This window comes from Ctenopharyngodon idella, chromosome 19, assembly GCF_019924925.1.
Source record: "Ctenopharyngodon idella isolate HZGC_01 chromosome 19, HZGC01, whole genome shotgun sequence".
NCBI classification, from domain to species: Eukaryota; Metazoa; Chordata; class Actinopteri; order Cypriniformes; family Xenocyprididae; genus Ctenopharyngodon; species Ctenopharyngodon idella.
In genome coordinates, this window is record NC_067238.1 from 5,586,860 (window position 1) to 5,614,583 (window position 27,724).

Here is a 27,724-nt window from a genome sequence, read left to right on the forward strand (position 1 = left end):
GATTTAGCGGTTGAGGCTGGCCATTTTTGGGTTGACATCATTGTAGTCCTTAGTTCAAAACACTTCAGTTAGCACTTAAGAGTCAGTCTTAGACTTTGCTGAAAGTTTCTTTTAGTTTCTTTATAAATAGCTCCTACTCTTATACAAGTCCTACTTTTTACTAAAAAAAAATTACACTTCAGTCAAAGCTTAAGCCTATTCTTAAGAGCATTTATGGGAAGTTTTATGCATATGGTCCTTCTTAAGACTTAAGACGTTTGTCAGATACAAGTCAAGTGTATGTCTACATAGGATTTTATTTTTTTTTTCTGGTATGTTTTACTTGACATGCTTTATTTTCAAAAGAACACGCATTGGTTACCTAGAGGTTGAGCACTTGTCGTGTTGTATTTCTGCTGTTTTCATTATATGTATCAATTATCATTTTATGTATTTACTGCATTCATTGTCTCATGTAAACTGCTTAAAAGTAAAAGTCTGAAGTCATGTCTGAAGCCAGTTTTTATCTCAATCAAAATCGGTCATGTTTCTTGTCTCTTTCTACCCCTACAGCCATTGAAACTCAGAGCACCAGTTCTGAGGAGTTGGTCCCCAGCCCCCCATCACCTCTACCCCCTCCTCGCGTCTACAAACCCTGCTTCGTCTGTCAGGACAAGTCCTCGGGGTACCACTATGGTGTCAGCGCTTGTGAAGGCTGCAAGGTAAACATGCTATTCATCCCATCAACACCAAATGGTTCCCATACAATAAATATTCAGGTTTTCTCATTTACACATACTATTACCCTGGCCCTAGGTCTGCTCCATAAACAAACTAAGGTTCAAACCCATTTGTGCTCAGTTATTTACACTGAGTGCTGTAGAGTGTCAGCCATTAAGTTAAATGATCTTGTTTAATGCTGTCTGCAAGTCTGATTGTGGAGTAATGCAGGTCTCACAGGTTCTTGCAGGATATCTCAACATGAATATACTCTGCTAACACTATCAGTGTGCACGGGATTGACAACTGCATTTTGCTTCAAAATGTCCAAAGTGGCACAAATGCTGTCTGTGTGAACATGCAATGGAAGCTAAGCCTGTATTCTATTTCAGGCCCCGTTTACCCTACTGCGTTTTCGTTTTAAAACGCATAAGATTTGCTACGGTCATGCCTGTTGTTTACACTATGCCAGCGTTTTCGAACCTCGAAAACGGAGACTTTCGAAAACGCTGTAGACTCCGTTTTAGTTTGAAAACGCCGGGGTTGCATTTCAGTATAAACAGACCAAAACGGAAACTTTTGAAAATAATGGCATGGCTGCCCACGTTCGCTCTGCGTATCCTTGACAACCATGTAAACTATAACATGGAGACTGAACTGCAATCTTTGCTGGCTTTGTTGTCATTTTTAGCAGCCATTGTGCAGTTAAACTCTGCATTTTTTTTTTTTTAATACTGCAGCTGCCTACATGCGCAAGAGGCAACTGTTTACACTTGTATGCGCATGCCCAGTGTGCATGAACGGTCATGAACGGTCAGAGCAGAGCATTTGAGTCGCACACAGACCACAAAACTGATGAGAGCAGCTCCAGTGTAAGACAGTGCCTGGACCTAAAACCTTCAGATGACACACATCTCACTATTTCTTTTCAGCAGTTATGATAAAAATGTCTTTGTAGCTACTTTTTTAAGCTAAATCTCTTCACACAAGCACTCATCAATGCGGGTGTCTTGTTGTTGCCATCTCCAGTAGTTTGTCATTGTTGTTGTTCCGTCTCATTGGTTTCTTTTCCAACTGTGAAACAACAAGGCTGGGCAGCATTGCCACTTGTGAACAAACTAAGTGCAAAAAAAAAAAAAAAACAAGGTGCATGTGAGTAGAGGTCTGCATTCCTGCGGCTCTCCCGCTGGAACCACGGAACCCAATAAGATTTCTTGCGGCGCGGGATTAAATTTTAAATTAAAGGCGGTAGCGTTCGGTAACTATAGTGTACATTGGGCGGGAGCGGGCGGTCTGACAATAACCCGGCCGTTCCCGAGATCCTTTGACAACAGTGCATCTGTGCTTGAACTTGAAGTGAACAAAACTTTTTGCAGTGGTGGCATTCACACAGTACCCAGTTCCCTGTCCTGAGAAACCTGGCAAGATATGTTCTTTGCATCCCGGCCATGAGTGCATCTTCAGCGAACATTCAGCCTTTGTGATCGGATTTTGGAGGAGAGACATTCTGAAACCGTCATCAGTCAGCGTCATTCTGTTCTTGCGTGGATGTTAAAAAAAGATTCAATTTTGCAGTATAGCTAGTAAGCCAACAGTCTTCGTTTATTTGTATTTTTGGCTTAGCCTATAGTTTTTAGGGACATATAGTTTTGTTGTATTTAATTTAGCCTATTTTTCTCTGTGATATTTAGCCTATTATTCTTTGTGACATTTTTTTCTCTGACATTTTTTAGAGTGTTGTCAGCATCACAAGACAAATAACAAATAAAAATCTTGTATAGGCTATCTAACATTTTATATTTGTTATCCCCAATCACTCTCTTTCTTTAGGGGAAGTTTAAATGCAAGATTTTGGAAATGATCTAAATTTAGCGGGACCCGTTGGGTCGGGAAGAAAATCATTATAAGCGGATAGCGAGTAAACACAGTGAATTTTAGGCGGGAGCAGGTGGGTGCGAAATAGAACCTTGCAGGAACGGGTTCTATTTTTAACTTGAACGCTGCGTTTTTAGAAGGCCGTGTCATGCATGAGATGCTGCAAAAGTATGGATGCGAGATGTGAGCGCAACCGTCAAACACGTCTGTCAAGAGTGTGTTTACATTGAAAAGCAATGGAAAAGTAGCGCAATGGAATGGAAATCTGTGTGGACCAGCCCTTCCGTATTATTATTAAAGTTGTGCTCATTACTACAAGATCTATCTATCTATCTATCTATCTTGTATTATCCCCACCCAGGATATCTATGGTTGTTTTTCAATCAGCTCCCTAACTTCCTAGGTCATGAACCAGTATATTGTGTACACAAATTTGGGCACTGGTAAGGACAGTAAGGACTGGTATGAACAACAGCTTAAAGGTTTAGTTTTAAAGTTTTAGACCTCTGCCCTATCAGCCAATCACTGTGGGCATAGGTAACACTGTTTTTTAACCACCAAAACAGGAAAAAGAGCAGACAATCTATGCACCAACCCAAAACAAGAGTTCAGATGGGATGCACAATGTTTTGTTTTTATTATGTAGAGTGAAGAGTGTACACAAATAAAAACAGACCCTCGAATTGTCTTACTCTGATAGAGTATTTTAAGTAGTGCTGTCAATCGATTAAAAAAAAAAACCTAATTAATCACACATTTTTTTCTGCAATTAATTGCAATTAAAAACATTGGAGGTTTTTTTTAATATATTTTTATATTGCAATTATTTCACAGTTAATTAATGTAGAAACAACTTAAAGACAGTATATTTTAAATATTTGTTTAATAGTTGTTCTCACAACTCTTGGTAAGTTCATTTAAGACGTTATTTAACTCATTTAAGACTGCTCTTTTGAGGATACGCAACATTTTGGCATAATTCTGTGTGTTGTTTGTTCAAACTCAACACTGATAACTCGATACTGGTGTGGGTCACAGACACGACATTCACAGACAGCGCATGCTCGTTTGTCTTGTGGTGCTTGAATGGTTTAAAAGCATTTGCGTGAATAAGAGCATGATCATTCAATGTAACGCTAGCCAAATTATAATGGAAAAAAAAACAGATGCTGCATTAATTGTGTTAAATATTTTTAACGCATTAAACTTTAAAAAAAAAAAAAAAAAAAAAAAATCATCACGTGTTAACGCAGTACTTTTGACAGCATTAATTTTAAGTTGTTTCTGCTGTTATAATGAGACAAAATCATTTGGCATTGTACTGATTTGTGTCTTGACTCATGGAAGTTTCACTACTACAGTCCAGTGATGAAATATGCGTATCCTGGAAATGGGAAGCCTCAGGTGCCGTTTCACTCACTGTCTCCTCGTGGAAAGTTGAAGTAGGCTCTTTTTCTCCTTCTCGCTCATCTTTCCGTGATTTCTTGAAAAAGTGTAATATTGAACTTTGTGCATCCTTCATTGTTACCACATGTTAATGAACTTTCACACACAAAGAAAGTGACACCCAACATGTTAATCAAACCAACAAGCTATCAGGAATCTGGAGGGGGAGGACATGTAAATGTACCGAACTCGTATCGAACTGTGTCCGTGTACCAACGTACATACCGAACCGTGAATTCTGTGTACCGTTACACCCCTAACTATTCTGATAATGTGCACTTCCATGTACTGTCCTCTGTACTGTTCAAAGCTGTTTAGAGATATTTATCCAAGTGCATATATTTTGCTGTTATTTTATGACATCACTGTTTTCTCCAGAGCCGATGTATAGATGAATTAACTAAATTAATAACTATTGATTTTTACAAAAGAATGAATCAATACTGAACTTAATTAAGCTGGACAATGACACCATTTTCTTCTAGAGCTGCTGTGCAGCCAAAATTATTTGCCAGTTATCACTGTAAAGCTGCTTTGACACAATCTGCATTGTAAAAAGCGTTATAAAAAAAGGTGACTTGACTTATTTATCCAATTAATAGATGAAGAACAAGAAGGTCCCTGGTTTGAGTCCCGGCTGATTGTGGATGCCTTTTTGTGTTTGTATGTTCTCCAAGTGTTTCCTCTCTGTGTTGAGTACTCTGGTTTCCCCCACAATCCAAAGACATGCAGGTTAGAATTGTAGACAATAAATTGTCCATAGGTGTGTATGTGTGTCAGTGTCAATGTCAAGTAGATAATCAATAAATATAGATTAATCAAAATAATCTTACAAACCAGAATATGATTATTGTAGCAGTTATTAGACTTACATATTCCTATACACACTTATTCTGGGCCATGTGGTGAGAGAGAAAGGGAAGCAAAAATAGCATATCCAGGCCAGATTGCCTTTGAATGGGTGACATTAACAGCTTCAAAGGATTAGAATAAGGATAATAGAATATTTCTGTGTCATATACAGTAACGTCCCTCTGGGCACATCACCGTTGTAAGGGACTTGTTTTAAGAATGAACTTCAAGGAATAATAGGCGAGTCGAGGGTGCTCTATAGCCACAGGGTCTAAAACACACAGTACAGAGCCATGTTTCAATGCTGTTAAAGAAAAGTGCAACATTTTTTTGAAAGAAAAGTGCAATTTGGTAATTGTGCCATGTATGATTGTGTGTCTGACATGGGAAACTTTATGTTTGGAAGCTAGTGAGGTCTGGATGTACAGTCACAAAGACTATAAAAAAATCGTCTCGGGTTATGTATGTAACCCTTGAAGCACATGTGTAAACTGTCCAATAGCATGACGGAACGTCATAGGTGGGTGACGTCACTGACCAGGAAACTATAAAGCATACCCGAAAACAGAGAACGCCAACTTCTGATTGGCTGAAGCAAGGCGCTCTCAGGCATGCTGGGAGTATGGCAGGGAGACGCAGCGTCTCGTTCCCTATTCAGGGAACCAGGGTTACATACGTAACCCGAGACGTTCCCTTTCATGGGAACTCCCGCTGCGTCAAGCGCGGTGGGAACGCTATACCCACTACGCCATAGTCTCAAGTGCCTGAGTGTATCAAGACGAGAGAACAGAGGACCCCGGAGTGGAGTCGAGATCTAGGTTATAGAACCTAATGTAAGTATGATGAGAAGACCACCCTGCTGCATTGCAAATATCATGCAGGGAGACTCCTGCGATCAAAGCTTTAGAAGCAGCCATACTTCTCGTAGAATGAGTCCGGACAGCCAAGGGAGACGGCTGCCCGGCAGACTCATAGGCAAGTGAAATAGCCTCAACCACCCACTTGCTCATCCTTTGCTTAGATGCAGGGTAACCTTTCCTAGGTGACCCATAACAGACGAACAGTTGGTCTGACCTACGCCACAGGGCAGCTCTATGGACATACGCATCTAAAGCCCTAACAGGGCAGAGCAGATTAAGTTGTTCCTAATCAGGGTTAGTAAAAGGTGGAGGACAAAAGGCCTGCAGCATAATAGGCCCTGCAATATTAGTAGGGACCTTAGGCACATAACCGGGTTTAGGATGAAGAAAGGCTTTTACCATGCCTGGAGCAAATTCCAGACATGATGGAGCAACTGAAAGAGCCTGTAAGTCTTCAATTCTTTTAAGAGACGAAATGGCTAGCAGAAAGATAGTCTTCAGAGTAAGAAACTTTTCATGAACCTCTTCCAATGGTTCAAAGGGATGAAGGGTAAGACCCTCTAGCACAATTGCCAGGTCCCAAGCCCTTTGAGGCCTCAGCCTCAAAGTTCCACGGAGAAAACGAGTAACCAAGGGATTTCTCCCCACTGTAGTACCCTCAATGGGTAGATGATATGCAGAGATAGCTGCTACATAAACTTTCAAAGTTGAAGGGGATAATCCAGCGGAGAAACGTTCTTGCAAGAACTAGAGAATAGAACCCACAGCACAACTAGCTGGGTCCACATGATTTTCTTCACACCAAGAAGAAAATATTCTCCACTTAATGGTATACAATCTTCTCGTGGAAGGAGCTCTGGACTGGAGGATGGTCTCAACCACCTCGGTGGAGAGACCTGAATCTATGAGGTGAGCCCCCTCAGGGGCCATGCCCACAGGTTCCATAACTCCGGATGAGGGTGAAATATCGTGCCTCCTGCCTGTGACAGGAGGTCTCGTCTGACAGGGATCTCCATAGGGGGACCGTCTAGTAGGGACACTAGGTCTGAGAACCAAATTCTGGTTGGCCAGAATGGGGCTATGAGCAGCAGCCGAACCCCAACTCGGCGAACCCTCTTCAGAACTCCTGGGAGCAGAGCGATCGGGGGAAAAGCATACAGACGCCGCCTCGGTCACGTCTGTACCATAGTATCCAGCCCGAGTGGTGCTGGATGAGTGAGGGAGAACCATACCTGACAATGAGTCATCTCCTGCGATGCAAATAGGTCTACTTCTGCATGACCGAATCTTTGCCAAAGGAGCTCCACCACCTCGGGGTGAAGTCTCCACTCCCCAGGCCTCGGCCCCTGCCTCGACAGGATGTCTGCTCCCTGATTCTGGGACCCAGGGATGTAAGCTGCCCTCAGAGAGAGTAGCTTCCCCTGAGCCCACAGGAGGATCCGAAGGGCCAGCTTGCATAATGGACGTGACCTCAGACACCCCTGATGATTTATATAAGAGACCACTGACGTGTTGTCCGTACAGACCAACACGTGTTTGCCCCTTAGGTCTGGGAGGAAGTGTTTGAGAGCCCGAAACACTGCCATTATTTCCAGCCGATTTATGTGCCAGGAAAGTAGATGGTCCTCCCACAGACCCCGGGCTGAGCGACCACTCATGATCGCTCCCCAACCCATGAGGGAAGCATCCGTCATTAGCATTACGCGATGACAAGGAACTCCCAACACGGGCCCTTGGGACAGGAACCAAGGCTTTTTCCACATGACCAAGGCACGAAGGCACCGCTGCGTGACCTTGATCAAGCGAAAAGGATTTCCCCTCGGGGAGAACCCCTTGGTCCTGAGCCACCACTGCAAAGGTCTCATGTGCAGTAGGCCAAAAGGTATCATGTTGGACGCTGCTGCCATTAGACCTAACAGTCTCTGAAACTGTTTGACAGTGAGTGACTGGCCTAGTTTCATCGCATTCACAGCTGAAAGAACTGAAGCAATACAAGCAGGTGAAAGATGAGCCTGCATCGTCTTCAAGTCCCAAACCACGCCTAGATAAGTGGTCGTCTGAGATGGAACGAGCACACTCTGTTTGGCGTTGAGCCTGAACCCCAACCTTCTCATATGAGCGAGAACTACATCTCGATGTAGAGCCGTGATGCTCTCTGATCGAGCAAGGATCAACCAATCGTCGATATAATTTCGTATGCTATTTAGTATGCGCTGCATCCACACACTTCATGAAGGTGTGGGGAGATAACCCTAGGCCGAACGGAAGAACCCGGTACTGGTACGCTTCGCCCCTGAAAGCGAACCTCAGGAACTTCCTGTGTTGAGGATGGATAGACACGTGGAAGTAAGCATCCTTCAGATCGAAACCAATCCTCGGACTGGATTTGCGAAACAATCTGTTTGAGTGTAAGCATTTTGAACTTTAGTTTCTGCACTGTGCGATTCAGAACACGCAGATCCAAAATAGGACGCAGTCCTCCATCCTTCTTTGGAACTATGAAGTATCGGCTGTAAAACCCTGACTGCCTGCTGGGCGGAGACACCCGTTCTATAGCCCCTTTTTGCAAGAGAGTCATAACTTCTTGTTCCATAACCAGAGACTGGTGTCTCGATTGGCTCGATTGCTCCTGTCTGCCTCGCTGCTCAGATTGGTTTGCGTCTGTAACTCCGTATAGCTTTGTTTTGAATCTCTTACTTTTATTCATTGTTGCTTTTTTTTTTTTTTTATTACCTTATATGTAATATTGCCTACCACACTAATCTGACGTCGCTAGCTTGTAATCTTTGAATCTAAATCGCTGTTACAACGCATTTGCATTTGCAGCGCTAGCTTGTTAACTTGTTAACAGTCTCTTGCGCGCTCCTTTTTCAACGCGTTTTTCAAACAGCTGTGGTAAGTCGGATCAGTCTACAAACACGGTGAGTCATGTCATCCTCTCCCAGCATTGCTACCTGTTCCATTTGCCACATGTTCACCATAGCTCTCTTTGTCAGCGACGAGGGATTTACATGTCATAAATGTAGGGAAATAGTCAGGCTGACAGAGAGAATCTCAGAATTAGAGACACGCATCCAAACTTTAATCAAGGATAGTAAGAATGCAAGGGCTTCAGATACTGTTTTGGATGCGACTAGCTTAGTGAACTCTGTACATTGTTCGGTTCCGGCTGTAGAGCCTGCGCAGCAGGGCACTTGGGTAACGGTGAGGCGGCCTAGCCGCGGAAAACACCACTCTTCCGTTCCAATAAGAACATCAAACAGGTTCTCCCCACTCAGTGATACACCCACTGAGAATCCTGTTGAAAGTGCCCTAGTTATTGGCGATTCTATTACACGGAACGTGAAAATAGAGACACCAGCCACCATAGTCACATGTTTGCCGGGAGCCAGAGCACCTGACATCAAAGCAAATTTAAAAGTGCTGGCTAATGCTAATCGTAAATACTCTAAGATTATTATTCACGTCGGCACTAATGATGTTCGACTTCGCCAGTCGGAGATCACTAAAATTAACATTAAAGAGGTGTGTGAACTCGCAAGTACAATGTCAGGAGAAGTAATTTGCTCTGGCCCCCTTCCTGTTCGTCGGAGTGATGAGATAGTTAGCAGATTATCATCACTCAATGGCTGGCTGTCTAAGTGGTGTCCGCAAAATAATAAAGGTTTCATAGACAATTGGAAAAGCTTTTGGGGCAGACCTGACCTGTTGAAAAGAGATGGTATTCATCCCTCCTGGGATGGTGCTGCTCTTCTCTCTAGTAATATGGCACATAGTCTTAGAACTGAAACATGACAAACTGGGGCCCAAGTCAGGAAGCAGACAGACTGGCTAAACCGACCGTCTGCTAGCTGCCTCACGTTACAGAAGTCAGAAAATTCAGAACTCCCAACACATAGAAACTCTTACACCTAGATATTTTCAAATAGAGACTGTGTCTGTACCCCGAATTAGTAAAAACAAAAAACTTCCAAACCCATTTAATGGTAAAAATTTAATTAATGTTCAACAAATAAAAAATAGAGATAATAATGCTAAACAAATGATAAAACTCGGGTTGATAATATTAGATCCCTTTCTTCAAAATCACTTATTGTTAATGATATTATCAAAGATAATAATCTAGATGTGCTGTGTTTGACAGAAACTTGGCTAAAACCGGACGATTACATTACTTTAAATGAGTCTAGTCCTCAAGGTTATGATTATCGACACAATGCCCGTCAGAAAGGCAAAGGGGGAGGTGTTGCTGTAATCTATAGTAATATTTACAGTATTAGTCAAAAGTCTTTCAAATATAATTCCTTTGAAGTGATAGTGCTTTATGTAACATTATGTAGGTTGACATTTGTGCTGGCTACTGTATACAGGCCACCAGGACACCATATAGACTTTATCAAAGAATTTGCTGATTTTCTGTCGGAGTTAGTATTGGCTGCAGATAAAGTCCTTGTTGTTGGTGATTTTAATATCCATGTAGATAATAAGAAAGACGCATTAGGATTGGCATTTGCAGATATTCTAAACTCTATTGGTGTTAGACAACATGTGTCAGGACCCACTCATTGTCGTAATCATACTTTAGATCTAATATTGTCACATGGAATCGATATTGATGCTGTTGAAATTCTGCAGCAGAGTGACGACATCTCAGATCATTATCTAGTCTCGTGTATACTACATTTAGTCAAGGCGGCTAAACTGCCTCCATGCCATAAATATGGTAGAACCATCACTTCTACCACTAAAGATCGCTTTATAAATAATCTTCCTGATTAGTTTCATCGCCTTAGCATACCAGAAAGCTTAGAATACCTCGATGTTGGCAACAGAAACTATTGCCTCTGTCTTTTCCAGCACATTAGACTCAGTTGCTCCTTTGCGCTTAAAAAAGATTAAGGAAATTAATCCAATGCCATGGTACAATGAGCACACTCGGGCCCTAAAGTTAGCAGCCAGAAAAATGGAGCGCAGCTGGAAGAAAACAAAACTAGAAGTATTTCGCATTTCGTGGAGAGAGAGAATGATTGAGTACAGAAAGGCCTTAAAATCTGCTAGATCTGCTTATTTTTCAAAACTTTTAGAAGAAAATAAACACAACCCTAGGTATTTATTTGATACAGTGGCTAAATTAACAAGAAATAAAGCTTCAACTTCTGATGTTTCCAAAGAGCACAGCAGTAATGACTTTATGAACTTCTTTACTTGCAAGATTGATAATATTAGAGAAAAAATTATAACCATGCAACCGTCTATTACAGTATCGCGTCAGATAGTGCATTGTAGTGTCTCTGAGGAAAAATTCAATTCATTTACTGCTTTAGGAGAGGAAGAATTGTCTAAACTTGTTAAATCATCAAAATCAACAACGTGTATGTTAGACCCTATACCGACTAAGCTATTGAAAGAAATGCTTCCAGAGGTTATAGATCCTCTTCTTAATATCGTCAATTCATCAGGACACGTACCAAAAACTTTTAAGCTGGCTATTATTAAACCTCTTATTAAAAAACCACAACTTGATCCTAGAGAATTAGTCAATTACAGGCCGATCTCAAATCTCACTTTTCTGTCAAAAATACTAGAAAAGGTAGTATCATCACAACTATGTTCCTTTTTAGAAAGAAATAGTATCTGTGAGGATTTCCAGTCAGGATTTAGACCGTACCATAGTACTGAGACTGCTCTCATTAGAGTTACTAATGATTTGCTCTTATCATCAGATCTTGGTTGTATCTCTCTATTAGTGTTACTGGATCTTAGTGCTGCATTTGACACTATTGATCACAATATTCTTTTAAATAGACTTGAAAATTATGTTGGCATTAGTGGAATTGCATTGTCATGGTTCAAATCATACTTATCTGACCGTTATCAGTTTGTAGTAGTAAACGAAGAGATGTCATATCGATCACAAGTTCAATATGGAGTACCGCAAGGCTCAGTACTAGGACCATTGCTGTTCACTCTGTACATGCTACCCTTAGGAGATATCATTAGGAAGCATGGCGTTAGTTTTCACTGTTACGCTGATGATACTCAGCTCTATATTTCTTCGCGCCCTGACGAAACTTACCAATTCACAAAATTAACAGAATGCATAGCTGATATAAAAAATTGGATGACCAGTAATTTCCTACTACTAAATTCAGAAAAAACAGAGATTCTAATTTTTGGACCAAAAACTTCTTCACGTAATAACCTAGAATACTGTCTAACACTTGATGGCTGCTCTGTTAAGTCTTCGTCGTCAGTTAGGAACCTGAGTGTGCTCTTTGATACCAATCTTTCATTTGAAGGCCATGTTACTAGCATCTGTAAAACCGCATTCTTCCATCTTAAAAATATATATAAACTACGACATATGCTCTCAATGAAAAATGCAGAACAGTTAGTTCATGCGTTCATGACCTCAAGGCTAGATTACTGTAACGCTCTACTGGGTGGTTGTTCTGCTCACCTGATAAATAAACTACAGCTCGTACAAAATGCAGCAGCTAGAGTTCTTACTAGAACTAGGAAGTATGACCATATTAGCCCAGTTCTGTCAACACTGCATTGGCTTCCTGTTAAACATCGTATAGATTTTAAAATCTTGCTAATTACTTACAAAGCACTAAATGGTTTAGCTCCCCAGTACCTGAGCGAGCTCCTAATTCATTATAGTCCTTCACGTCTATTGCGATCTCAGAATTCAGGCCAGCTGATAATACCTAGAATATCAAAATCAACCGCAGGCGGTAGATCCTTCTCCTATTTGGCACCTAAACTCTGGAACAATCTTCCTAGCATTGTTCGGGAAGCAGACACACTCTGTCAGTTTAAATCTAGACTAAAAACGCATTTCTTTAACCTGGCATACACATAACACATTACCAATTTATATTTTCAAATCTGTTAAAGGATTATTAGGCTGCATAAATTAGGTCAGCCGGAACCGGGAACACTTCCTATAACGCCTGATGTACTCGTTACATCAGAAGAAGAATGGCATCTACGCTAATATTAGTCTTTCTGGTTATCCCGAGGTTCACCGTAGTCAACCGGATCCGGGCCGTATCCAGGTGAGACCAAGGACCTGCACCTTGACACGACCACAACGCAGCCCTGAAGTATCAGCAGAGATTGAGTCAACTAGATCATCCACTGTGAGGGCCTCATCGACACGACAGCCACGACACAGTTCCTCAACAACCGTCCATACCGCCGTGATGAATACGATCCTCAATTGGATGGAACTGGCATAAATACTTTGAATGTTGCGATCCTGTCGGACTTATGATAGCTACCTGAATTGTAACAAAGCACTGTTGGCCAGAGGAGAACTGGCACCCCGACTAAGCCTGGTTTCTCCCAAGGTTTTTTTCTCCATTTAAACACCTATTTGCCACTTGTCTGCCACCTGATGTCACCTGATGGAGTTTGGGTTCCTTGCCGCTGTCGCCTTTGGCTTGCTTAGTTGGGGACACTTGACATTTGATATTCAACAGTGCTTTGATCTGCCTGCATTGACACTATTCTTTTAAGAGCTGCTGTGCAGCCAAATAATGTACCAGTTATCAATGTAAAGCTGCTTTGACACAATCTACAAACCCTATTCCAAAAAAGTTGGGACACTGTACAGTTTGTGAATAAAAAAGAAATGCAATGATGTGGAAGTTTCAAATTTCAATATTTTATTCAGAATACAACATAGATGACATATCAAATGTTTAAACTGAGAAAATGTATCATTTTAAGGGAAAAATAAGTTGATTTTAAATTTCATGGCATCAACACATCTCAAAAAAGTTGGGACAAGGCCATGTTTACCACTGTGTGGCATCCCCTCTTCTTTTTATAACAGTCTGCAAACGTCTGGGGACTGAGGAGACAAGTTGCTCAAGTTTAGGAATAGGAATGTTGTCCCATTCTTGTCTAATACAGGCTTCTAGTTGCTCAACTGTCTTAGGTCTTCTTTGTCGCATCTTCCTCTTTATGATGTGCCAAATGTTTTCTATGGGTGAAAGATCTGGACTGCAGGCTGGCCATTTCAGTACCCGGATCCTTCTTCTACGCAGCCATGATGTTGTAATTGATGCAGTATGTGGTCTGGCATTGTCATGTTGGAAAATGCAAGGTCTTCCCTGAAAGAGACGACATCTGGATGAGAGCATATGTTGTTCTAGAACTTGGATATACCTTTCAGCATTGATGGTGCCTTTCCAGATGTGTAAGCTGCCCATGCCACACGCACTCATTCAACCCCATACCATCAGAGATGCAGGCTTCTGAACTGAGCACTGATAACAACTTGGGTTGTCCTTGTCCATTTTAGTCCGGATGACATGGCGTCCCAGTTTTCCAAAAAGAACTTCAAATTTTGATTCGTCTGACCACAGAACAGTTTTCCACTTTGCCATAGTCCATTTTAAATGAGCCTTGGCCCAGAGAAAACGCCTGCGCTTCTGGATCATGTTTAGATATGGCTTCTTTTTTGACCTATAGAGTTTTAGCCGGCAACGGCGAATGGCACGGTGGATTGTGTTCACCGACAATGTTTTCTGGAAGTATTCCTGAGCCCATGTTGTGATTTCCATTACAGTAGCATTCCTGTATGTGATGCAGTGCCATCTAAGGGCCCGAAGATCACGGGCATCCAGTATGGTTTTACGGCCTTGACCCTTACGCACAGAGATTTTTCCAGATTCTCTGAATCTTTGGATGATATTATGCACTGTAGATGATGATAACTTCAAACTCTTTGCAATTTTTCTCTGAGAAACTCCTTTCTGATATTGCTCCACTATTTTTCGCCGCAGCATTGGGGGAATTGGTGATCCTCTGCCCATCTTGACTTCTGAGAGACACTGCCACTCTGAGAGGCTCTTTTTTATACCCAATCATGTTGCCAATTGACCTAATAAGTTGCAAATTGGTCCATCAGCTGTTTCTTATATGTACATTTAACTTTTCCGGCCTCTTATTGCTACCTGTCCCAACTTTTTTGGAATGTGTAGCTCTCATGAAATCCAAAATGAGCCAATATTTGGCATGACATTTCAAAATGTCTCACTTTTAACATTTGATATGTTATCTATATTCTATTGTGAATAAAATATAAGTTTATGAGATTTGTAAACTATTGCATTCCTTTTTTATTCACAATTTGTACGGTGTCCCAACTTTTTTGGAATCGGGTTTGTACATTGTAAAAAGCGCTATATAAATAAAGGTGACTTGACTTGACTTGACTGCTCTGGGTTGACTACTGTAAATAGCACCCCGTTGAAGCTGGGCGGCCTCAGCCTGAACTGTATTCTGTAACCCACTTCTACCATGCGCAGCACATATTGAGATATATTGGGCAGACATTTCCATTCTGCCAGAAAATCTACTAAGGGAACCAGTCTCTCAAGACTGGCCTCTGGTGTTGTTTGTGTGATCAGTCCAGTGTCCTGAAACGGCGAACCGGCAGGAAGCGGCTGAACTGAACGCTCCACGATCCTCCTCGGAGGATCGCTGAAGGCGTCTGCGCCCTGAAGCACACGAGGTGGCAGGGTTAGCAGAGCGCCCTCCTGAGGGCACTGAGGAGAAACGGGCACTGTAATATGAGGTGAACTCCGCTTCTCCCCAGAGGGGACCACCCTCAGAAGCCTGGCACCACTGGCGTCAGGACTTCTTCGCCGAAGGCTTCCGAGAGATGATGACAGTCCTCAGATCTGCCTTCTTCTCTGGAGCCTTCGGCTGCGACCACCACCCAGACCCCCAACCACCTTGCTTTTGTGGGGGAGCCCGAGAGGCGACGCTGATCTTTTGCTGAGCTCTGTGAGAGGAGCTGGTACTTGGCTGAGGCTGCTCTTTACGCCCAGCAGCCTCAGGAGGTTGAGAGCGGCGGGGGAGAATTTTCTGAAGCCGCTTGCTTCTTTGCCTCCTGAAACCTGTTGACAACAGTAGTGACAGCGTCGCCGAACAGGCCAGAAGGTGTAAGCGGGGCATTCAGGAGGAAACTTTTGTCTTTTTCCTTAATACCAGACAGATTTAACCATAGGTGCCTCTCAGTGGCCACTAGGGGTGCCACAGACCGACCCACTGATTTGGCTGTCTCCTTCATAGCCCTGAGAGACAGGTCTGTGGTCCGAAGCAGTTCGCAAAGTGCGTCGGCCGAAAATTTCCCACCCTCATCAATCTCCTTAAGCAAGTCAGCCTGATAAGCCTGCATGATAGACAGTGTGCAGGCAAGCCGCGGCTTGACCCGCTGCCGAGTAAGCCTTGCCCACCAGCGCTGAAGTTGTCTTTAGTGGCTTGGTGGGCAGTGTCGGGGATTTGAGCGACGATGCTGTCTCAGGAGAGAGATAGCTCGCAAGCGTCTCTTCAACTTTGGGCATCGCCGCATAGCCATGATGTTTAAGTCCTAAAATATTACTATAGTTGGACGTAACAGGACTAAACACACGATAAGAAGCAGGTTTATTCCACGACCTCGACACCTCGGTGTGGAGGTCAGGAAAAAATGACAATCCCCGACGAGGAGGTTGAGATCTAGATGGTAAAAATCTTTCATCTAAGAGGCTCCTGGATCTTTCCTCTTGTTTCTCGGCTGGCCATGAAATATTCCGTTTAGCCACAGCACGAGTTATATCCTCCATAAGCTCCTCATAAGCATGTGTCTGAGGTGGCGAATCCTCATGATCGATACTCAGAATGTCTAACTCCTCGGAGTCAGACATCTGAAGTACCGATGCCTCCTCCCCGGGGGAAGAAACCGCAGCGTGTGCTTCCACCAGAGAAAAGGCAATAGACCTGGCAGGTGAGGGCAGAGAAAGGGCAGCGCCCGTCTCTAACCCCTCCACCAGATCCATCTGCGAACCCCATGATCTGAGCCACCGCTCTGCCTCAGCAGCAGCGGGACCCGAACCATGAGGAACGCGAGCCAAAGCACCCTCCTCAAAGAGTGCCCGGCGGGAGCGGAGCGTTCTAACATTCAGCTTGTCGCAATGCTCGCAAGCAACCCCCTCGAGGGCTGCCTGGGCATGCTCCACTCCCAAACACATAACACAGAGCTTGTGTGAGTCCCCACTCGTGATGTAGCGAGGGCAGGGAGAAGCACACGGCCTGAATTGTTTCGTCATTTCAGTCATAATAATATATATGTTGGGACAGACAACAATAAATATGAAAAGGATAGATACACAGAGCGCTTGCTGAAGACAACAGAAGCTGGCGTTCTCTGTTTTCGGGTATGCTTTATAGTTTCCTAGTCAGTGACGTCACCCGCCTATGACGTTCCGTCACTCTATTGGACAGTTTACACATGTGCTTCACAACGCAATCACGCAGAGGCGTTCCCACCACGCTTGACGCAGCGGGAGTTCCCATGAAAGGGAACTATAACCACATGTGAGCATCACAAACTAATAAAATATATATTACGGAGCCCCTAAAGGGACCTTTGCAAAAATAAAAAATTGACAGAGTTTCGCATGTGCACGAGAAACTTTCGCGTGCGCACGATAAACCGGAAATTGTAACGCGTGCGCACGCCATAAGTTTCTCGTGCGCACGCGTTACAATTTCCGGTTTGTGTATACTAAAACCGATTTCATTTGTGCGTCACTGCCTATGAAGAAAGCAAGAGTATGCATGCACATGAACTAATAAAGATCTGTTTGCTCAAAATTATGAAGAAAATGCGAGTATGGATGAATTAATAAAGATCTATGCTCAAAATTATAAAGAAAATGTAAGCATCATTAATAAAGATCTATTTGCTCAAAATTATTAAGAAAATGTGAGTATGGATGGATTAATAAAGATCTACTTGCTCAACATTATACAGAAAATGCGAGTATGGATGTGAATGCATTAATAAAGATCTTTTTGCTTAAAATTATGAAGAAAATGCGAGTAGCCTATGGATGAATTAATAATGATCTATTTGCTTAAAATTATAACGAAAACGAGAGTATGGAGTACAGTAAAAAATGCTCAAAATGTGGCTTTCGTTAGGGCAGTGCGTCATATTTCAAGGACTTATGTACATTTTAACGAATTTAACTCTGTGGCATCCAAGAAATCGCGTTGGGAAATGAGCTCAGTGTGCATTGCCATAATGCCACGTTTAATGGTTCATGAAAAAACATTGGTACAGTAAAAATGATAAAACTTTGTATTTTGTTAGGGTAGTAGGCCATATTTATATTGTCCCATATAAAAATACTGGAACTGTAAAACGTAGGCCTACTTAAATGTCGTATTTCACAAGATCAAACGCCCCTTTATTAAACCACTTTGTCGGATTTAACGCATCCTTACAGGTGGCAGAGAAATGCTTATTTTTTTCATTCAGTTCTAACAGCGCTTATTGCGAGCAGAGCCATTGACATAAAGGACTTTAGATATAAAGGAAGGCACGTTTAAAAAAATTAAAATGAATAATTAGCTAGATTCATCCTAGACGAACTGGTCTAAGAAAGCCAGATTTTGAGCAAATACAGATTTATTAGTTCATGTGCATCCATACTCTCATTTTCTTCATAGGCAGTGACGCACAAATGAAATAGGTTATAGTATACACAAACCGGAAATTGTAACGCGTGAGCACGCGAAAGTTTTTTCGTGTGCACGTGAAACTCTGTCAATATTTTATTTTTGCAAAGGTCCCTTTAGGGGCTCCGTAATATATATATATATAAATAAACGGAAGTGTTAAATATATACTTCTACTTCTGTTTCAAGGGACACTGCACACAATGCTGCAGACTTTTTGATATAAGTGTGTATTTTTTTTTTTATCTTTATTTTATTTATTTTTATTTATTTATTTATTTATTTAATTTATTTTGTAGGTCTATGTACACATGCTCTAAAATCCTCTGTTGGTCAAACGTCTTTAAACTATCTAAATTTTTGTCCCATTATGCATCTGATTCCTAATTCTGTGTCTTGTGACTTGCAAACACAAAGCCAAGAAGAGTCAAGCCCAAAGACGCAACTGATGCATGTGGCTTTCTGATTTTCTCATCTGCTCATTTGCATCATTTGCCATTAGCATGCTTTGTTTGATAATGGGTTGGAGATCAGATTTGAATTGGTAACATAGTGAGGAAAACATATGGCTGAGCATACGTGTATGCATATGCATACAGAAAAGACACATCTCAAGCTAAGCCAAGTAAATGCACCAGACTTTCTGCGGTCTGTTTGCTTTGACTCTGTAATCCCTTTTGACGTTGGCATCTATCTGACATGTGTCCTCTGTCTTTCTGTTGCTTTAAAGTTGCTGTCCCTCACAAGTTTTCAAAAACTTTGAGAAATTAAGAGGGGGAAAAAAACAAAAAACGAGAATGACTTGCTGGTATCTTTTCCTTGGATGTTTTTTATGTTCATCCAAGTTAAAAGCAAATAGCACTGTGATTTTATAGCAAAAACACCTTCCAAGGTGGAGTTTGTATGGATTGGGCACATATTGCTCTCTGTGACTGGCTAAAACACTGTATTTGTGGATGTAGGACAGAACAGAGCACAGCTCATTCACTTTTAAACTGCAGGTTCCATATTTTTTTAATTAAATCACAGCCTTTGGCAGTGTATTAATCATTGCTTTTATGACCATAATGCCATATCATAATTGTGAATAAAATCACAATTATGATATGTACAGCTAATTGTACAGCTTTATTTTCAAACTACTTTGAATCAGTTATTACCTTGAAATATACCTCTATTTTTATGTTTTCTCAAGAATTTAATAATACGTTAACAACAGCAAATTTGTTTTGTTTGTTTGTTTGTTTTTTAATCCCTTGTGAAAAAGAAGTGTACTTAATTATGTTGGATGTACATTTAAAGCGTATTAAAAAAGATCTTGCAGATCAGGGGCACTCTCAGGATTCTCATCCATAGTATGCACAATAAATGAATAAATAAAACAGCTATTTGTTTATATTTCAGCCACCTTAATTAAACCTTTGTCCCGCTGTAAACTTGCCAAAGTTATAAAGTATAGAAGTTAGACAAAATCTCAAAAGTTTTGACATTACATCAGCTCTTAAATCAATCATGTTTTTCTGTTTAAAGTTCTTTTTGCAATACATTGCTCTTTTAATTGCTCTTCTATGTTAACATGCACTAGACTGTGGTCTTGACCATTTGCGCCACATTTTTTCATCAAAGAAGTTCAACTTTTATTAATGCGCCTCGAGACCTTTTTTCATTCTATCCCACTGCACTGCATATCATGTTTTAAAAGCAAAAAAGTGTTCTGTTTGAACTGTTCATTCAGCTCACTGCATTTTGTTCTGTGAACACCTGACCTGTAAACACAAATCTACCATGGCCAGTGCCGCACCCCCTGCTATCATGACAGATGGACTAGCAAACTGCATTGTTCAATGAGAGACTTTTATCATTGTTACATTCTCATTGAATCACAGGAAAGACAACCATGGCCAGGGAAACTCATCTACAGTTTTCAAATAATTATTGACATACAGTACATGAATACTAACATAGGCTACATGATATCGAAATGCTAGTGATGTTAGGGTACACAGTGTGTGTGGTTTGTGTACAAACAGGGGCTCAGGTTAGAAACTTGCTCAGTTTTGAACAATTACTGTACCATGTCCTTTACATCTACATTCTATTCCTGTCAAAAATTAAATATGCTGCTTTACTGCCTAAGGTCTATAGAAATAATTATGAAATTACATTAAAACATGTTCCTAGGTTGAAAGCACTAACCATTTCACTAGTTAGGTTAAGTAATCATGCAATGACGTCACATATACGCAATTCTATTATTAAAGGAACCCAATAATGATGTGAAACATGGATGTTTTACATGTCTAAATGAGTTTGCAAATCCAGCATAGGGTCATATACTCCTGAATATTGACTCATTTTGAGTCTGGCACATTGAGACTGTCAGGCACGTTTGAAAGTGAGTTTGGATTTGTGCTGACTCGAGAAGCGAACTGCTTCAGACAGTACTGGTTCATAAGAACAATTTGTGAACCAGACATCACTACACTTAAGTATATTATTTTCAAACTGCAAACAGTGTTTTTCTTACTGAGCATTGTTGTCTTATTTTAAGTACAGATATCTAAAAATTCTTAGATTAATATACATTTACTAAAGACGAAAAACAACATATTAAGTCTTGTTTCCTGGGGGGGGGAAATCTAATTGAAGTGCATTTTGCTTTAAACAAACAAAAATATCTGCAAATTGGGTAAGAAAAATAATCTTAATTCAAAGGGAAAACAAGATTATTTTTCTTACCCCACTGGCAGATAATTTTTCTTGTTTTAAACATAAAATCATTTAATTTTGATTCCCTTTTGCCCTTCGGCCTCCAAAGCATACAAAGAGTTGTTCCGACTGGCTGTATGAGGCAGAATGCTCAATGTAAACTCTTAAAGCCCAGATAGGGCAGAGTAAATGTAAGATGCTCTTTGAGAGGGAATATATTCCATGGGTAAATTCTAAACTGCATTTTTGCACCCTTGAAAAGCACTTCGTGAAGGGGATGCCATTTGTAGGGGTGTTCTAAATGAAAGTGAACAACTGAATCCCTTCACAAAGGGCCCTTTCACAAGGCCCTTAGCAAAGGGAACATGCGCTGGTCACTTCAAGGAAGTAATTCTATCATTTATGGTCATATGACCCAGCGAATACTCGTGATTCATTTTAAAGCTAGATGGCGGGAGAGTTCGAGTTAACTTACAAACAGAGCCATTCAAGTTGTTTTGTTTTTTTCGTGATGTATTTCACACATTTTTGTCATGTTATGTTTAAATAAGTATCATAGGTAAGAAATGTGGACAAGTAATGCAGTGTCCAAAGATGAGACAGCAAGTTTTAAAGTTGAGAACAGAGAAATACACTCACATATATAACACATAAAAAAAAATATATATATATATATAACGGAGGCCAGCTAGTAGTCATTGTGCGAGTAACCCTCACTCGTCTGATCTCAAGAGATGCTCTAGCGACTGATGCTAGGGGTTGTAGCCTTTAGCCTCCTTGTTAGAGCGTCCGACTCCCACACCGGAGACCCATGTTCAAGGCCCGCGCAGAGCGGGGCGAGTAGGACCTGGGTAGAGGGGTTACATATATATATATAATGTATTTTTATTTGCAACAGTTATGTAAACAGCAAAAATAAGAAATTTCTGTCATAAGAACACCGTGCTGCATTGTCATGGGAACATACCAGGTGTAGATAATAAAAAAATTATGTTGTCTTTCATTGCTCCATTCGCCAAGTGCATTCCAAACGGCTACATATTGGCACATAAGTGCCTTGCTCACTCCAAAGTCCCCATTTCAAGGGCTCTGCCCTTCGAAGGGAGTAGGGCATAGGGCTGCTCCCTTCCGTTTGGAATTTGCCTCATGAGTCATATTCAGCTGAGTTGTTATCAGCTGAGCAATGTCAGTGTTAAGCTTGCTCTCGCGCTCGCTCTCGCGCTCTCGTAGTAAGAGCGCTCGTCCTCAATGAATGCGGCTTGTGGGGGCGGAGCAGGCAAGTGACGAGTAACCCCAGAGTGCAGTCTGGACGAGTGGGGCAGGGCGACACATTAAGGCAGGGCGACACGTGTTGCTCCGCCCACAACCAGTTTCATTGGTTTATAATACAGCAGAGCTTATTGGAGTAGACGCTTGGGGCATGAGCATGCGCATTCCTTTATGTACGACTTTATGATTGATCTATGCTGTTTGACTGTACTACATAAATATTAAGTGCTAACCATGGCGATTTCAGTTACGATCAATTGGCTAATGTTTTGATGAACTTAAGACATTAGATGAAGTTACTGTACGCTTGGTACGGCATCTCCGGGCTCTTCAGGCAGAAAATTGCCATGTAATAGGCTGTGGGGAATGAATTCTTAATTCGATACATATAGAGCCAGGACTACATCAAGTGAAGTAAAGTCAAATTTATTTGTATAACGCTCAATACACATTGTTTCAAAGCAGCTTTACAAAAAGTTATTGTCTATAAGCTTTAATATTGAGCAGTTTTAGGGCTGGGCGATATGTTGCTGATATAAATGATACACTGTTTGAGATTTATTGTATTTATTATTTTATCTAGCAGATAAGTCAGTGCCACTTTTAGGACTGCATGGAATTATGGCATTGCAAAGGAGAGATATTTTCTATAGGCTGATATATTTTCTAGACTATATTTTTTGCATGTCATGCAGGGCTCTGTATTTTTACATCATCCATTTACAGTAGGCTTTTTCATATTTCTATTAGGATCAGTGGATAAGCACAAACTCAGGATTTTTTACACAAATGAAAATTCACTGTATTTCAGTAAAACACCGGATAAACTCGAAAGTGTTTGATTTTACACTTTAAAGCAAAACCACGGTGACAAATAAGGCAATAATAGGCTACCAATAGCCCACACACCCTGGTCACATTTTTTGTGCATACAATAGAAACCTTGCAATGCTGAAAAATACATATTTGCATTTATTGTGTATGCAAGATGTTTTTTTGTTTGTTTGTTTGTTTATTTGTTTTGTTTTTTTACTAAAATATATGTTAGTATGTCAATCTATTATTTATGTGCTCAAGTATTTAAGCAATGAATGTTCACTTCTCTGCTTTGTTTTTTTCAAGTCCTCACCTTGCACAAATTTACAAATGCACATGCTTTTTTTATATTACTCGTACATACGCAGATTATAACACAATGCGGTGGTTGATAAATAACTGGATTGGTTATACCCGTTGTTGACACTTATTTGGGCCTATACTATAAAATATGAACCTTTAAAAACTATATACAGACCCAATATATAGGCCCACATACTTTATTAATAGATAAACAAGGAAACATGAGTTTGCCATTAAACATTTTATTAGCACTTTGTACCAGAGTCCTTGTTTGTGTAAGTAATGCAAGCATTGGACAACAAATCATCTCATTAAAAAAAAAAAAAACTGAAACGATTGTGCTTTAAAATGTAAAATCAGTCGTTTGCGTTCGGGTTTGTCCGATGTCTTAGACCTATTTAAATACATATGGAATAAAGAAGTCAAATGAATGAAGCGTTAAACAGCTCTATTCAGCATGAAGTGCCCAGAGTTGCTGTCAGCGTTCGTTTGTAAACAATAACTTCATCTATTCTGTGTCTTAAGTACAAAAAAACATTATCCAATACATCCAAACTAAAATACTAAACAGATAATAAGATACGATTAGAGTAAGCACTTAATATTTCTGTATAAGCCAAATCATTCACAAAATCGTACATGGAATGTGCATGCTCAGGCTCGCTCGAAGTGTCTACCAGTAAGATTTGCTGTATTACAAACCAATGAAATTGGGGTGGGCGGGGCGACACGTGTCGTCCCGCCCCATCATCCAGACTGCACTCTGGCGTACTACCAAGTGACTGCTCAGAGGTTCAGCATTTTGAAACAAACGCTGGTGAAAATATGCTCTCTTAGACAAATAAACTCTCAATACTCACCTGACAGAACCAGGGGAGGAGCGTCATTCTTAGATATACATCGGAAGTTAGCTTCTCATAGAATCGCCGGATGTCAGCAGGGGATGCAGCCAAATCAGCTCGCTGCAAAGCGCTGAATCAGCTGCTTGCAGAGTGCCGGTCTATCAGCTCGATAGCAGATGCTGGCGGCCGAGTCAGCTCAATCTGCTGTGAGGGCTTCTTCAACGCCGAGAAGGCTTTGCTCCACTGCCTTGTCATTGGTTGGTTTTACCTGAACTGCACAAACCAATGGCCGTGCAGTTTCACTCTGTGATTAAAAAAGGCTTCAGTAATCAGAGTCCTGACAGTAACGTGTTTTTAAAAAAATTAAGCAAGGAAGCTGAATCTATATGCAGATTAAAAGGTGTTTAATAATTCCAAATTGGAAACATAATCCATGACATGAACAAGGAAACAACACAAAGCCTATGAATACAAACAATAATCGACAAAAGACAATAGCAAACACAGGGCTAAACACATGACTACTACAAGGAACAAGCAACACCTGGTCACAATTAGGGCGGGGTTACAGTAAAAGAACTACAAAGAGCACAGACTACAAAAGGATGAGAAATCATGAACAATACAAAATACAAGATTCCAAATAAAAGACATGACAGTTTTGGTTAATTTTTTGCGACGTGGCCAGGGGTGTGAAGTAACGCATTATAAATACTCACTGTAATTAAGTAGTTTTTATCAGATAATGTACTCTTTTAAGTAGTTTAAAAATGTGTATTTTACTGTACATTTTATGTGATGTATCTGTACTTTTACTCCACTATTTTCCCTTCGTTTGTGGTCATAACAAGCTTGTTTTAATTTTATTTTTATCCATCAACATGATTGGATAGAGAGAGAGTAATCTGTCTCATGATCAAATCATGCATAGAAAACTTTATCCAGAGCAGTAGCTGGCGCCAACTGTTGTTTATCATGGCTGCTGTGGAAGTGTCACAAGTGAGGCTCCCGCACTTCCTCCCCCGCACCACCGGAGGGAGCCTTCACCGGAATATTGAATAACAATCATTCTGACTACATTTCCCATAGGCCCTCATTCCTGGGACTGATTGCACACACACCTGCACCACATCACACTCACACTATTTAAGCAGCACGCACACACACACACACACTGCGAAGTCTTGATTTGCCCCGATGATCATTTCTAAGCGTTTTCTGTGGATTGTTATACTGTTGCCGTTTGGACTGTTTACCTCTTGTGATTCTCTGCCGCCTGCCCTGATCTCTGCCTGCTTCCTGATACCGTCTGTCTTCCGCCTGCCTCGACCATTGCCTGTCCCCGTTTACGTCTCTGCCTCTGCCCTTACCTGTGTGTATACTGTTCTTAATAAAAGCTGCAAATGGATCCCCATTCTGTTGACCCATCATTACAGAAGACTTCGCCGACTAGCGATCCAGCAGCTATCATGCAGCTCACCACTGAGCTATCCGCCCAGGCCAACCAGCTCTCGGTCCATCAACATCAGTTGAACCGACTAACTTCTCTTACCGAGGAGCTGGTAAAAACCCTACAGAGCCTTCGGTTCAGACCCCCCGAGGCCGCCGCCTCGCCGCCCGTGGCTCCCGACAACCAGGCCTTCACTCCCGCTCCTGCGGTGAACCCGCGACTCGCCTTCCCGGAGAAGTTTGATGGCAATCCAGCTAAATGTAAGGGATTTCTGCTTCAATGCTCACTCTTTGTTAACCAACAGCCTGCTCTGTATCCCACCGATTTCAGTCGGATATCCTTTGTTTGCTCGCTGCTGTCTGGAAAAGCGCTGGATTGGGCCACGGCAGTGTGGAGAGAGGACGGCTCCGTGTTTCCCACATTCTCTGCATTTCTTCGAAAGTTCAAAGAGGTTTTCGAACATCCCGCTGGAGGTAAGAGCGCTGGAGATCAACTGCTGTCGCTGTGCCAGGGCAAAACCACCGCTGCCGAGTATACTCTAACGTTCCGAACTCTAGCAGCTCAAACAAACTGGGTCGATGATACGTTGAAGTTGCTGTTTCGCAAAGGTCTGTCTCTAGAACTTCAAGCCGAACTAGCCTGCCGCGACGAGGGAAGAACGCTTAGCGAATTCATAGAACTGGCCATCCAAATTGACAACTTACTTCGCTCTCGACATCCGATCCGATTGCCCACTTCCCAAACCTTAACCAACCCCACTCCAGAACCCATGCAGCTCGGCTATACTCCGCTTCACCCAGAAGAAAGAGAAAGAAGAAGACAACTCCACCTGTGTCTGTACTGCGGCCAAGCCGGTCACATCAAAGTCAATTGTCCCATCCGGCCAAGTCCCTCTAACCCGAAAGCGGTGAGTTCCCAGCAATCCACCAGTTATTCAGCTAACAGTTTCAAAATACATGTACAGTAAAGTACATGTGACTGTTAACGACCAGCGCATATCCACTCAGGCACTCATAGACTCTGGGGCGGCAGGCAATTTCATGTCAAACACTTTCATTCAGGAACACAACATCACTCTAACTGCTTGCGATTCTCAATTGACAGTGGAGGCGCTAGATGGTCGGCCCATCGGAGAGGGGAAAGTCGCCCACATCACTGCTGAAGTTGTTCTGCAAGTAGGAGTATTACACCATGAACCCATCAGATTTTACGTCATCCACTCACCCAACAACCCAGTCATCCTTGGTCTCCCGTGGCTCAGGACCCACAACCCACACATTTCCTGGAAGGAGGGACAGATTATTCAATGGGATCCATCCTGTCATGAACTTTGTCTGAAACAAGTCACCCCATTACCAGTTCAAGCTGTATCTGTCCACAAAGTTAATTCCGACGAGCCCCACATCCCCGTCGAGTATGCTGACCTGGCAATCGCTTTCAGCAAGAGCAAAGCCACGGAGTTACCCCCACATCGATCCAGTGACTGTGCCATTGACTTACTACCAGGTACCACGCCCCCCAAGGGCAGAATATTCCCTTTATCCCAACCTGAATCTGCTGCTATGAAAAAATTCATTGAAGAGGATCTAGCCAAAGGATTCATCCGGCCCTCAACGTCACCAGCGGCGTCAGGCTTCTTCTTTGTCAAGAAGAAGGACGGCAGTCTCAGACCCTGCATTGACTACCGCGGACTTAATGATATCACCGTCAAATTTCGTTACCCTTTGCCCCTGGTTCCAGCAGCTCTAGAGCAGTTACGGCAGGCTAAATACTTTACCAAGCTGGATCTTCGCTGTGCCTATAATCTAATACGCATCAGATAGGGGGACAAATGGAAAACTGCCTTTTCCACCGCCACTGGCCACTACGAGACCCTTGTGATGCCGTTCGGGCTGGCCAACAGTCCCTCCGTGTTCCAGTCCTTCATTAACGATGTCTTTCGGGACATGCTCAACCGCTGGGTCGTAGTTTACATAGATGACATCCTCATCTATTCCAGCACGTTCGAGGAACACATCCAACACGTCCGGGCTGTTCTACAACGCCTCATTCAACACCAACTCTACGCCAAAGCC

General features: G+C 41.9%; 1 protein-coding gene across 1 annotated transcript in view; it reads left to right on the forward strand.

The window, feature by feature from the left end:
• LOC127501083 (retinoic acid receptor beta-like) overlaps nt 1-27,724 on the forward strand; it is a 322,722-nt gene that overhangs the window by 51,413 nt on the left and 243,585 nt on the right. The window contains exon 2 of the mRNA XM_051872864.1: nt 553-701. Coding sequence (XP_051728824.1) covers nt 553-701 — 149 coding nt within the window. The remainder of the gene's footprint in view (nt 1-552; nt 702-27,724) is intronic.